Source organism: Petromyzon marinus, assembly GCF_048934315.1.
Source record: "Petromyzon marinus isolate PM22_M1 ecotype Great Lakes invasive population chromosome 84 unlocalized genomic scaffold, UKy_Petmar_22M1.pri1.0 chr84_unloc.1, whole genome shotgun sequence".
Lineage (NCBI taxonomy): Eukaryota > Metazoa > Chordata > Hyperoartia > Petromyzontiformes > Petromyzontidae > Petromyzon > Petromyzon marinus.
Window position 1 is genome coordinate 783,325 of NW_027422638.1, and position 14,026 is coordinate 797,350.

At 52.8% G+C, this 14,026-nt stretch overlaps 1 protein-coding gene and 1 long non-coding RNA gene across 2 annotated transcripts in view; one reads left to right on the forward strand and one right to left on the reverse strand.

Moving 5' to 3' along the window:
• LOC142908405 (uncharacterized) overlaps window positions 1-14,026 on the forward strand; it is a 234,127-nt gene that overhangs the window by 106,590 nt on the left and 113,511 nt on the right. The window lies entirely within an intron of this gene.
• RANBP1 (RAN binding protein 1) overlaps window positions 1-14,026 on the reverse strand; it is a 48,889-nt gene that overhangs the window by 8,834 nt on the left and 26,029 nt on the right. Inside the window, exons 2-3 of the mRNA XM_032943993.2 lie at window positions 7,024-7,127; window positions 1,452-1,609 (exon numbers count right to left, since the gene is read on the reverse strand). Coding sequence (XP_032799884.2) covers window positions 1,452-1,609; window positions 7,024-7,127 — 262 coding nt within the window. The remainder of the gene's footprint in view (window positions 1-1,451; window positions 1,610-7,023; window positions 7,128-14,026) is intronic.

The following is a 14,026-nucleotide window of genomic DNA, read 5'->3' on the forward strand; positions in this document are numbered from 1 at the left end:
TCTACAGTGAGTGAGTCAGTGTCTCTACAGTGAGTCAGTGTCTCTACAGTGAGTGAGTCAGCGTCTCTACAGTGAGTGAATCAGCGTCTTTACAGTGAGTGAGTCAGTGTCTCTACAGTGAGTCAGTGAGTCAGCGTCTCTGCAGTGAGTGAGTGAGCGTCTCTACAGCGAGTGAGCCAGTGTCTCTACAGTGAGTGAGTCAGCGTCTCTACAGTGAGTCAGTGTTTCTACAGTGAGTGAGTCAGCGTCTCTACAGTGAGTGAGTGTCTCTACAGTGAGTGAGCCAGTGAGTCAGTGTCTCTACAGTGAGTGAGTCAGTGTCTCTACAGTGAGTGAATCAGCATCTTTACAGTGAGTGAGTCAGTGTCTCTACAGTGAGTCAGTGAGTCAGCGTCTCTGCAGTGAGTGAGTGAGTCAGCGTCTCTACAGCGAGTGAGTGAGTCAGTGTCTCTACAGTGAGTGTCTCTACAGTGAGTGAGTCAGTGTCTCTACAGTGAGTCAGCGTCTCTACAGTGAGTGAATCAGCATCTTTACAGTGAGTGAGTCAGTGTCTCTACAGTGAGTCAGTGAGTGAGCGTCTCTACAGTGAGTGAGTCAGTGTCTCTACAGTGAGTGAATCAGCGTCTTTACAGTGAGTGAGTCAGCGTCTCTACAGTGAGTCAGTGAATCAGCGTCTCTACAGCGAGTGAGTCAGCGTCTCTACAGTGAGTCAGTGAGTCAGCGTCTCTGCAGTGAGTGAGTGAGTCAGAGAGTCAGCGTCTCTGCAGTGAGTCAGCGTCTCTGCAGCGAGTGAGTGAGTGTCTCTACAGTGAGTGAGTGTCTCTACAGTGAGTGAGTGTCTCTACAGTGAGTGAGTGTCTCTACAGTGAGTGAGTGTCTCTACAGTGAGTGAGTCAGTGTCTCTACAGTGAGTCAGTGTCTCTACAGTGAGTGAGTGTCTCTACAGTGAGTGAGTCAGTGTCTCTACAGTGAGTGAGTCAGTGTCTCTACAGTGAGTGAGTCAGTGTCTCTACAGTGAGTGAGTCAGTGTCTCTACAGTGAGTGAGTGAGTGTCTCTACAGTGAGTGAATCAGCGTCTTTACAGTGAGTGAGTCAGTGTCTCTACAGTGAGTCAGTGAGTCAGCGTCTCTGCAGTGAGTGAGTGAGTCAGTGAGTCAGCGTCTCTGCAGTGAGTGAGTGAGTCAGTGAGTCAGCGTCTCTACAGCGAGTGAGTCAGCGTCTCTACAGCGAGTGAGCCAGTGAGTCAGTGTCTCTACAGCGAGTGAGTCAGCGTCTCTACAGTGAGTCAGTGAGTCAGCGTCTCTGCAGTGAGTGAGTGAGTCAGTGAGTCAGCGTCTCTACAGTGAGTCAGCGTCTCTGCAGTGAGTGAGCCAGTGAGTCAGCGTCTCTACAGCGAGTGAGCCAGCGAGTCAGCGAGCCACGCCAGCCTTCCGTGCGTGCGACCCGCTCACTGTAGTGGTTGGCGCAGATCTTGAGCGTCTTGTCTCGCCGCATGAGCAGACGCACGGTGCGGCGCTGCTTGTGCTGCAGCAGCTTCACATCGCCCGTGCCCCGCTCCTTCCACTCGCCCGGCTCCGACTCGCTGGCGTAGCGGAACAGCTTGGCTCTCCTGTACACGCCGAGACACGCGGAGAGACACGCGGAGAGAGAGACAGAGAGAGACAGAGACAGAGAGACACGGAGACAGAGAGACACGGAGACACACGGTGAGGGTTGGGTAGGTGAGTAGGTAGCGGAACAGCTTGGCTCTCCTGTACACGCCGAGACACGCCGAGACACGCGGAGACACGGAGAGAGAGAGAGACGGAGACGGAGAGACACGGAGACAGAGAGACACGGAGACACACGGTGAGGGTTGGGTAGGTGAGTAGGTAGCGGAACAGCTTGGCTCTCCTGTACACGCCGAGACAGAGAGAGACACGGAGAGAGAGATAGAGAGACAAGGAGACAGAGAGACACACGGAGACACACGGTGAGGGTTGGGTAGGTGAGTAGGTAGCGGAACAGCTTGGCTCTCCTGTACACGCCAAGACACGCGGAGACAGAGAGACAGAGAGAGACACGGAGACACACGGTGAGGGTTGGGTGGGTGAGTAGGTAGCGGAACAGCTTGGCTCTCCTGTACACGCCGAGACACGCGGAGACAGAGAGAGAGAGACAGAGAGAGACAGAGAGAGACAGAGAGACAGAGAGACAGAGAGAGACAGAGAGAAAGACACGGAGACACACGGTGAGGGTTGGGTGGGTGAGTAGGTAGCGGAACAGCTTGGCTCTCCTGTACACGCCGAGACATGCGGAGACACGCGGAGACACAGAGAGACAGAGAGAGAGACAGAGAGAGACAGAGAGAGACACGGTGAGGGTTGGGTAGGTGAGTAGGTAGCGGAACAGCTTGGCTCTCCTGTACACGCCGAGACACGCGGAGACACGCGGAGACACAGAGAGACAGAGAGAGAGACAGAGAGAGACAGAGAGAGACACGGTGAGGGTTGGGTAGGTGAGTAGGTAGCGGAACAGCTTGGCTCTCCTGTACACGCCGAGACACGCGGAGACAGAGAGAGACAGAGAGAGACAGAGAGAGACAGAGAGACAGAGAGAGACAGAGAGAAAGACACGGAGACACACGGTGAGGGTTGGGTGGGTGAGTAGGTAGCGGAACAGCTTGGCTCTCCTGTACACGCCGAGACACGCGGAGACACGCGGAGACACAGAGAGAGACAGAGAGAGACACAGAGAGAGACAGAGAGACGCAGAGAGACGCAGAGAGACGCAGAGAGAGGCAGAGAGAGGCAGAGAGAGACAGAGAGAGACAGAGAGAGAGACACGGTGAGGGTTGGGTAGGTGAGTAGGTAGCGGAACAGCTTGGCTCTCCTCTACACACGGAGACACGTGAAGATACGTGTAGACACGGAGACAGAGGGACAGAGACACACGGAGACACACGGTGAGGGTTGGGAAGGTGAGTAGGTAGTGGAACAGCTTGGCTGTCCTGTACACACGGAGACAACTGGAGACAGAGAGACACGGAGAGACACAGTGAGTGGGTGAGTCGAGGAACAGCTTGGCTCTGCTGTACATAGACACGGAGACAGACAAAGAGACACAGAGAGAGATAGACACAGAGGGAGACACAGAGACACACAGAGAGAAAGACAAAGAGACACACAGAGACACAGACACAGAGAGAGAGACACAGAGAGAGACACACAGAGAGACACACAGAGACACAGAGAGAGACACAGAGACACACAGAGAGAGAGACACAGAGACACAGAGAGACACACAGAGACACAGAGAGAGACACAGAGACACACAGAGAGAGAGACACAGAGACACACAGAGACACACAGAGACAGAGAGAGACACAGAGAGAGACACAGAGACACACAGAGAGAGACACACAGAGAGAGACACACAGAGAGAGACACACAGAGAGAGACACACAGAGAGAGACACACAGAGAGAGACACACAGAGAGAGACACACAGAGACACAGAGACACAGAGAGAGAGAGACAGAGACACACAGAGAGACACACAGAGAGAGAGACACAGAGAGAGACACAGAGACACACAGAGAGAGACACAGAGACACAGAGAGAGACACAGAGACACACAGAGAGAGACACAGTGAGAGAGACACAGTGAGAGAGACACAGAGAGAGAGACACACAGAGAGAGAGACACACAGAGAGAGAGACACACAGAGAGAGAGACACACAGAGAGAGAGACACACAGAGAGAGAGAAACAGAGACAGAGAGAGACAGAGAGAGAGACACACGGTGAGGGTTGGGTAGGTGAGTAGGTAGCGGAACAGCTTGGCTCTCCTGTCCACGCCGAGACACGCGGAGACACGCGGAGACACAGAGAGAGACAGAGAGACGCGGAGACACAGAGAGACACAGAGAGACAGAGAGAGACAGAGAGAGACAGAGAGAGACACGGAGACACACGGTGAGGGTTGGGTAGGTGAGTAGGTAGCGGAACAGCTTGGCTCTCCTGTCCACGCCAAGACACGCGGAGACACAGAGAGACAGAGAGAGAGACAGAGAGAGAGACAGAGAGAGAGACAGAGAGACACGGAGAGACACGGTGAGAGTTGGGTAGGTGAGTAGGTAGCGGAACAGCTTGGCTCTCCTCTACACACGGAGACACGTGGAGATACGTGTAGACACGGAGACAGAGGGACAGAGACACACGGAGATACACGGTGAGGGTTGGGTAGGCGAGTAGGTAGCGGAACAGCTTGGCTGTCCTGTACACACGGAGACAACTGGAGACAGAGAGACACGGAGAGACACAGTGAGTGGGTGAGTCGAGGAACAGCTTGGCTCTGCTGTACATAGACACGGAGACAGACAAAGAGACACAGAGAGAGATAGACACAGAGGGAGACACAGAGACACACAGAGAGAAAGACAAAGAGACACACAGAGACACAGATACAGAGAGAGAGACACAGAGAGAGAGACACAGAGAGACACACAGAGACACAGAGAGAGACACAGAGACACACAGAGAGAGACACAGAGACACACAGAGACACACAGAGACAGAGAGAGACACAGAGAGAGAGACACAGAGAGAGACACACAGAGAAAGACACACAGAGACAGACACACAGAGAGAGACACAGAGAGAGACACAGAGACACACAGAGAGAGACACAGAGAGAGACAGAGACACACAGAGAGAGACACAGAGAGAGAGACACAGAGAGAGACACAGAGACACACAGAGAGAGACAGAGACACAGTGAGAGAGACACAGAGACACACAGAGAGAGACACAGTGAGAGAGACACAGAGACACAGAGAGAGACACAGTGAGAGAGACACAGAGAGAGAGACACACAGAGAGAGAGACACACAGAGAGAGAGACACACAGAGAGAGAGACACACAGAGAGAGAGACACACAGAGAGAGAGACACACAGAGAGAGAGACACAGAGAGAGAGAGAGACACAGGGAGAGAGAGACACAGAGAGAAAGACACAGAGACACACACTGAGACACAGTGAGAGACACACACAGAGAGAGAGACACAGTGAGAGAGACACAGAGACACACAGAGAGAGAGACACAGTGAGAGAGACACACAGTGAGAGAGACACAGAGAGAGAGACACAGAGAGAGAGACACACAGAGAGAGAGACACACAGAGAGAGAGACACACAGAGAGAGAGACACACAGAGAGAGAGACACAGAGAGAGAGAGAGACACAGAGAGAGAGAGACACAGGGAGAGAGAGACACAGAGAGAAAGACAAAGAGACACACACAGAGACACAGTGAGAGACACACACAGAGAGAGAGAGACACAGTGAGAGAGACACAGAGACACACAGAGAGAGAGACACAGAGAGAGACACAGTGAGAGAGAGACACAGTGAGAGAGACACACAGTGAGAGAGACACAGAGACACACAGAGAGAGACAGAGACACACAGAGAGAGAGAGACACAGAGACACACAGAGACACACAGAGAGAGAGAGAGACACAGAGAGAGAGACACAGAGAGAGAGACACAGAGAGAGATAAACAGAGACACACAGAGAGAGATAAACAGAGACACCCAGAGAGAGACACAGAGACACACAGAGAGAGAGACACAGAGAGAGACACAGTGAGAGAGAGACACAGTGAGAGAGAGACACAGTGAGAGAGACACACAGTGAGAGAGACACAGTGAGAGAGACACAGAGAGAGAGACACAGAGAGAGAGACACACAGAGAGAGAGACACACATAGAGAGAGACACACACCTACCCACGGAGACAGTGGGTAGGTGGACGGGTGAGTGGGCGAGCAAGCAAGTGGGTGAGCGGGGCTGGGTGAGGCGCTGGGTGAGGCGCTGGGTGAGGCGCTGGGTGAGGCGCTGGGTGAGGTGCGGCGTGAGGCACTGGGTGAGGCGCTGGGTGAGGCGCTGGGTGAGGCGCTGGGTGAGGCGCTGGGTGAGGCGCTGGGTGAGGCGCTGGGTGAGGCGCTGGGTGAGGAGCAGAGTGAGGAGCTGGGTGAGGCACTGGATGAGGTGCTGGGTGAGTTGCTGGGTGAGGAGCTGGGTGAGGCGCTGGGTGAGTTGCTGGGTGAGGTGCGGGGTGAGTTGCTGGGTGAGGTGCGGGGTGAGGTTCTGGGTGAGGTGTGGGGTGAGGCGCTGGGTGAGTTGCTGGGTGAGGTGCTGGGTGAGGCGCTGGGTGAGGGGCTGGGTGAGGTGCTGGGTGAGTTGCTGGGTGAGTTGCTGGGTGAGTTGCTGGGTGAGGCGCTGGGTGAGTTGCTGGGTGAGGAGCAGGGTGAGGAGCAGGGTGAGGAGCTGGGTGAGGTGCTGGGTGAGGTGCTGGTTGAGTTGCTGGGTGAGGTGCTGGGTGAGGAGCTGGGTGAGGGGCTGGGTGAGTCGCTGGGTGAGGTGCTTGGTGAGGCGCTGGGTGAGTTGCTGGGTGAGGTGCTGGTTGAGTTGCTGGGTGAGGCGCTGGGTAAGTTGCTGGGTGAGGAGCAGGGTGAGGAGCAGGGTGAGGAGCTGGGTGAGGTTCTGGGTGAGGTGCTGGGTGAGTTGCTGGGTGAGGCGCTGGGTGAGTTGCTGGGTGAGAGGCTGGGTGAGTTGCTGGGTGAGGTGCGGGGTGAGGTTCTGGGTGAGGTGTGGGGTGAGGTGCGGGGTGAGGTGCGGGGTGAGGTTGTGGGTGAGGTGCGGGGTGAGTTGCTGGGTGAGGTGCTGGGTGAGGTGCTGGGTGAGGTGCTGGGTGAGGCGCTGGGTGAGGCGCTGGGTGAGGCGCTGGGTGAGGCGCTGGGTGAGTGGCTGGGTGAGGTGCTGGGTGAGTTGCTGGGTGAGGTCCTTGGTGAGGCGCTGGGTGAGGTGCGGGGTGAGGTGCGGGGTGAGGTGCTTGGTGAGGTTCTGGGTGAGTTGCTGGGTGAGTTGCTGGGTGAGGGGCTGGGTGAGGTGCTTGGTGAGGTTCTGGGTGAGTTGCTGGGTGAGGTCCTTGGTGAGGTGCGGGGTGAGGTGCGGGGTGAGGTCCTTGGTGAGGCGTACATCTTGAAGAGCTCGCTCTCATCCTCCTCGAGCGTGCGAACTTCCTGCTCGGGCAGCGACACGATGGGGTCAAAGTGGGGGTCGTGGTTCTCATCGATGTCCTCCTGAAGGTGGTGTGGGGGTGGGGGGTGGGTGGACAGGGGGTCACCAAGGGGAGTCACCAAGGGGACACACAGGGAGTCACACAAAGGAGTGAATGAGTAGGAGTGTGAATGAGTGCGTGGAGTTTGTGTGATCTCCCCCTGTACTACAGAGTGAGTGAGTGGAGTTTGTGTGATTTCCCCCTGTTCTACAGAGTGAGTGGAGTTTGTGTGATTTCCCCCTGTTCTACAGAGTGAGTGGAGTTTGTGTGATCTCCCCCTGTACTACAGAGTGAGTGAGTGGAGTTTGTGTGATTTCCCCCTGTTCTACAGAGTGAGTGGAGTTTGTGTGATCTCCCCCTGTACTACAGAGAGTGGAGTTTGTGTGATCTCCTCCTGTACGACAGAGTGGAGTTTGTGTGATCTCCCCCTGTACTACAGAGAGAGTGGAGTTTGTGTGATTTCCCCCTGTTCTACAGAGTGAGTGGAGTTTGTGTGATCTCCCCCTGTACTACAGAGAGTGGAGTTTGTGTGATCTCCCCCTGTACGACAGAGTGGAGTTTGTGTGATCTCCCCCTGTTCTACAGAGTGAGTGGAGTTAGTGTGATCTCCCCCTGTTCTAAAGAGTGAGTGGAGTTTGTGTGATCTCCCCCAGTTCTACACAGTGAGTGGAGTTTGTGTGATCTCCCACTGTTCTACAGAATGAGTGGAGTTTGTGTGATCTCCCCCTGTTCTACAGAGTGAGTGGGGTTTGTGTGATCTCCCCCTGTACTACCGAGAGTGGAGTTTGTGTGATTTCCCCCTGTTCTACGGAGTGAGTGGAGTTTGTGTGATCTCCTCCTGTACTACAGAGAGTGGAGTTTGTGTGATCTCCCCCTGTACGACAGAGTGGAGTTTGTGTGATCTCCCCCTGTTCTACAGAGTGAGTGGAGTTTGTGTGATCTCCCCCTGTTCTACAGAGTGAGTGGAGTTTGTGTGATCTCCCCCTGTTCTACAGAGTGAGTGGAGTTTGTGTGATCTCCCCCTGTTCTACAGAGTGAGTGGAGTTTGTGTGATCTAACCCCCTGATCTACAGAGTGAGTGGAGTTTGTGTGATCTCCCCCTGTTGTACAGAGTGGAGTTTGTGTGATCTCCCCCTGTTCTACAGAGTGAGTGAGTGGAGTTTGTGTGATCTCCCCCTGTCCTACAGAGTGTGGAGTTTGTGTGATCTCCCCCTGTACTACAGAGTGGGTGGAGTATGTGTGATCTCCCCCTGTACTACAGAGTGAGTGAGTGGAGTTTGTGTGATTTCCCCCTGTTCTACAGAGTGAGTGGAGTTTGTGTGATCTCCCCGTGTTCTACAGAGAGAGTGGAGTTTGTGTGATCTCCCCCTGTACTACAGAGAGAGTGGAGTTTGTGTGATCTCCCCCTCTACTACAGAGTGAGTGGAGTTTGTGTGATCTCCCCCTGTACTACAGAGAGAGTGGAGTTTGTGTGATTTCCCCCTGTTCTACAGAGTGAGTGGAGTTTGTGTGATCTCCCCCTGTTCTACAGAGTGAGTGGAGTTTGTGTGATCTCCCCCTGTACTGCAGAGTGGAGTTTGTGTGATCTCCCCCTGTTCTACAGAGTGAGTGGAGTTTGTGTGATCTCCCCCTGTTCTACAGAGTGAGTGGAGTTTGTGTGATCTCCCCCTGTTCTACAGAGTGAGTGGAGTTTGTGTGATCTCCCCCTGTTCTAAAGAGAGAGTGGAGTTTGTGTGGTCTCCCCCTGTTCTACAGAGTGAGTGAAGTTTGTGTGATCTCCCCCTGTTCTACAGAGTGAGTGGAGTTTGTGTGATCTCCCCCTGTACTACAGAGTGTGAGAGTGGAGTTTGTGTGATCTCCCCCGTTGTACAGAGTGGAGTTTGTGTGATCTCCCCCTGTTCTACAGAGTGAGTGAGTGGAGTTTGTGTGATTTCCCCCTGTTCTACAGAGTGAGTGGAGTTTGTGTGATCTCCCCCTGTTCTACAGAGAGAGTGGAGTTTGTGTGATCTCCCCCTGTACTACAGAGAGAGTGGAGTTTGTGTGATCTCCCCCTCTACTACAGAGTCAGTGGAGTTTGTGTGATCTCCCCCTGTACTACAGAGAGAGTGGAGTTTGTGTGATCTCCCCCTGTACTGCAGAGTGAGTGGAGTTTGTGTGATCTCCCCCTGTTCTACAGAGCGAGTGGAGTTTGTGTGATCTCCCCCTGTTCTACAGAGTGAGTGGAGTTTGTGTGATCTCCCCCTGTTCTACAGAGTGAGTGGAGTTTGTGTGATCTCCCCCTGTTCTAAAGAGAGAGTGGAGTTTGTGTGGTCTCCCCCTGTTCTACAGAGTGAGTGAAGTTTGTGTGATCTCCCCCTGTTCTACAGAGTGAGTGGAGTTTGTGTGATCTCCCCCTGTACTACAGAGTGTGAGAGTGGAGTTTGTGTGATCTCCCCCGTTGTACAGAGTGGAGTTTGTGTGATCTCCCCCTGTTCTACAGAGTGAGTGAGTGGAGTTTGTGTGATTTCCCCCTGTTCTACAGAGAGAGTGGAGTTTGTGTGATCTCCCCCTGTACTACAGAGAGAGTGGAGTTTGTGTGATCTCCCCCTCTACTACAGAGTGAGTGGAGTTTGTGTGATCTCCCCCTGTACTACAGAGAGAGTGGAGTTTGTGTGATTTCCCCCTGTTCTACAGAGTGAGTGGAGTTTGTGTGATCTCCCCCTGTACTGCAGAGTGAGTGGAGTTTGTGTGATCTCCCCCTGTTCTACAGAGTGGAGTTTGTGTGATCTCCCCCTGTTCTACAGAGTGAGTGGAGTTTGTGTGATCTCCCCCTGTTCTACAGAGCGAGTTGAGTTTGTGTGATCTCCCCCTGTTCTACAGAGTGAGTGGAGTTTGTGTGATCTCCCCCTGTTCTACAGAGTGAGTGAAGTTTGTGTGATCTCCCCCTGTTCTACAGAGTGAGTGAGTGGAGTTTGCGTGATTTCTCCCTGTTCTACAGAGTGGAGTGTGTGATCTCCCCCTGTTCTCCAGAGAGAGTGGAGTTTGTGTGATCTCCCCCTGTACTAGAGAGTGGAGTTTGTGTGATCTCCCCCTGTACTACAGAGTGAGTGGAGTTTGTGTGATCTCCCCCTGTACTAGAGAGTGGAGTTTGTGTGATCTCCCCCTGTACTAGAGTGGAGTGTGTGTGATCTCCCCCTGTTCAACAGAGTGAGTGGAGTTTGTGTGATCTCCTCCTGTACTACAGAGTGAGTGGAGTTTGTGTGATCTCCCCCTGTTCTACAGAGTGAGTGGAGTTTGTGTGATCTCCCCCTGTTCTACAGAGTGGAGTTTGTGTGATCTCCCCCTGTTCTACAGAGTGAGTGGAGTTTGCGTGATCTCCCACTGTTCTACAGAGTGAGTGAGTGGAGTTTGTGTGATTTCTCCCTGTTCTACAGAGTGGAGTGTGTGATCTCCCCCTGTTCTCCAGAGAGAGTGGAGTTTGTGTGATCTCCCCCTGTTCTACAGAGTGAGTGGAGTTTCTGTGATCTGCCCCTGTTCTACAGAGTGAGTGGAGTTTGTGTGATCTCCCTCTGTAATACAGAGTGAGTGGAGTTTGTGTGATCTCCCCCTGTTCTACAGAGAGTGGAGTTTGTGTGATCTTCCCTTGTTCTACAGAGTGGAGTTTGTGTGATCTCCCTCTGTTCTACAGGGAGAGTGGAGTTTGTGTGATCTCCCCCTGTTGTACAGAGTGGAGTTTGTGTGATCTCCCCCTGTTCTACAGAGTGAGTGGAGTTTGTGTGATCTCCCCCTGTTCTACAGAGTGAGTGGAGTTTGTGTGATCTCCCCCTGTTCTACAGAGTGAGTGGAGTTTGTGTAATCTCCCCCTGTACTACAGAGAGTGAGGTTCGTGTGATCTCCCCCTGTTCCAGAGAGTGAGTGGAGTTTGTGTGATCTCCCCCTGTTCTACAGAGTGAGTGGAGTGTGTGTGATCTCCCCCTGTTCTAAAGAGAGAGTGGAGTTTGTGTGATCTCCCCCTGTACTAGAGTGGAGTTTGTTTGATCTCCCCCTGTTCTGCAGAGAGTGGAGTTTGTGTGATCTCCCCCTGTCCTACAGAGTGAGTGGAGTTTGTGTGGTCTCCCCCTGTTCTACAGAGTGAGCGGAGTTTGTGTGATATCCGCCTGTTCTACAGAGTGAGTGGAGTTTGCGTGATCTCCCCCTGTACTACAGAGTGAGTGGAGTTTGTGTGATCTCCCCCTGTTCTAAAGAGAGAGTGGAGTTTGTGTGGTCTCCCCCTGTTCTACAGAGTGGAGTTTGTGTGGTCTCCCACTGTTCTACAGAGAGAGTGGAGTTTGTGTGGTGTCCCCCTGTTCTACAGAGTGGCGTTTGTGTGATCTCCCCCTGTTCTACAGAGTGAGTGGAGTTTGTGTGATCTCCCCCTGTACTAGAGAGTGGAGTTTGTGTGATCTCCCCCTGTACTAGAGTGGAGTGTGTGTGATCTCCCCCTGTTCAACAGAGTGAGTGGAGTTTGTGTGATCTCCTCCTGTACTACAGAGTGAGTGGAGTTTGTGTGATCTCCCCCTGTTCTACAGAGTGAGTGGAGTTTGTGTGATCTCCCCCTGTTCTACAGAGTGGAGTTTGTGTGATCTCCCCCTGTTCTACAGAGTGAGTGGAGTTTGCGTGATCTCCCACTGTTCTACAGAGTGAGTGAGTGGAGTTTGTGTGATTTCTCCCTGTTCTATAGAGTGGAGTGTGTGATCTCCCCCTGTTCTCCAGAGAGAGTGGAGTTTGTGTGATCTCCCCCTGTTCTACAGAGTGAGTGGAGTTTCTGTGATCTGCCCCTGTTCTACAGAGTGAGTGGAGTTTGTGTGATCTCCCCCTGTAATACAGAGTGAGTGGAGTTTGTGTGATCTCCCCCTGTTCTACAGAGAGTGGAGTTTGTGTGATCTTCCCTTGTTCTACAGAGTGGAGTTTGTGTGATCTCCCTCTGTTCTACAGGGAGAGTGGAGTTTGTGTGATCTCCCCCTGTTGTACAGAGTGGAGTTTGTGTGATCTCCCCCTGTTCTACAGAGTGAGTGGAGTTTGTGTGATCTCCCCCTGTTCTACAGAGTGAGTGGAGTTTGTGTGATCTCCCCCTGTTCTACAGAGTGAGTGGAGTGTGTGTAATCTCCCCCTGTACTACAGAGAGTGAAGTTCGTGTGATCTCCCCCTGTTCCAGAGAGTGAGTGGAGTTTGTGTGATCTCCCCCTGTTCTACAGAGTGAGTGGAGTGTGTGTGATCTCCCCCTGTTCTAAAGAGAGAGTGGAGTTTGTGTGATCTCCCCCTGTTCTACAGAGTGAGTGGAGTGTGTGTGATCTCCCCCTGTTCTAAAGAGAGAGTGGAGTTTGTGTGGTCTCCCCCTGTTCTACAGAGTGAGTGGAGTTTGTGTGATCTCCCCCTGTTCTACAGAGTGGAGTTTGTGTGATCTCCCCGTTCTACAGAGTGAGTGGAGTTTGTGTGATCTCCCACTGTTCTACAGAGTGCGTGAAGTTTGTGTGATCTCCCCCTGTTTTACAGAGTGAGTGAGTGGAGTTTGTGTGATTTCTCCCTGTTTTACAGAGTGGAGTGTGTGATCTCCCCTGTTCTCCAGAGAGAGTGGATTTTGTGTGATCTCCCCCTGTTCTACAGAGTGAGTGGAGTTTGTGTGATCTCCCCCTGTAATACAGAGTGAGTGGAGTTTGTGTGATCTCCCCTTGTTCTACAGAGTGAGTGGAGTTTGCGTGATCTCCCCCTGTTCTGCAGAGAGAGTGGAGTTTGTGTGATCTCCCCCTGTTCCACAGAGTGGAGTTTGTGTGATCTCCCCCTGTTCTACAGAGTGAGTGGAGTTTGTGTGATCTCCCCCTGTTCTACAGAGTGAGTGGAGTTTGTGTGATCTCCCCCTGTTCTACAGAGTGAGTGGAGTTTGTGTGATCTCCCCCTGTACTAGAGTGGAGTTTGTGTGATTTCCCCCTGTTCAACAGAGTGGAGTTTGTGTGATCTCCCCCTGTACTAGAGTGGAGTTTGTTTGATCTTCCCCTGTTCTACAGAGAGAGTGGAGTTTGTGTGATCTCCCCGTTCTACAGAGAGAGTGGAGTTTGTGTGATCTCCCCCTGTACTACAGAGTGAGTGAGTGGAGTTTGTGTGATCTCCCCCTGTTGTACAGAGTGAGTGGAGTTTGTGTGAGCTCCCCCTGTACTACAGAGAGAGTGGAGTTTGTGTGATCTCCCCCTGTTCTACAAAGTGAGTGGAATTTGTGTGATCTCCCCCTGTTCTACAGAGAAAGTGGAGTTTGTGTGATCTCCCCCTGTTCTACAGAGTGAGTGGAGTTTGTGTGATCTCCCCCTGTTCTACAGAGTGAGTGGAGTTTGTGTGATCTCCCCCTGTTCTACAGAGTGAGTGGAGTTTGTGTGATCTCCCCCTGTACTAGAGTGGAGTTTGTGTGATTTCCCCCTGTTCAACAGAGTGGAGTTTGTGTGATCTCCCCCTGTTCTACAGTGGAGTTTGTGTGATCTCCCCGTTCTACAGAGAGAGTGGAGTTTGTGTGATCTCCCCCTGTTGTACAGAGTGAGTGGAGTTTGTGTGAGCTCCCCCTGTACTACAGAGAGAGTGGAGTTTGTGTGATCTCCCCCTGTTCTACAAAGTGAGTGGAATTTGTGTGATCTCCCCCTGTTCTACAGAGTGAGTGGAGTGTGTGTGATCTCCCCCTGTTCTAAAGAGAGAGTGGAGTTTGTGTGATCTCCCCCTGTTCTACAGAGTGAGTGGAGTGTGTGTGATCTCCCCCTGTTCTAAAGAGAGAGTGGAGTTTGTGTGGTCTCCCCCTGTTCTACAGAGTGAGTGGAGTTTGTGTGATCTCCCCCTGTTCTACAGAGTGGAGTTTGTGTGATCTCCCCGTTCTACAGAGTGAGTGGAGTTTGTGTGATCTCCCACTGTTCTACAGAGTGCGTGAAG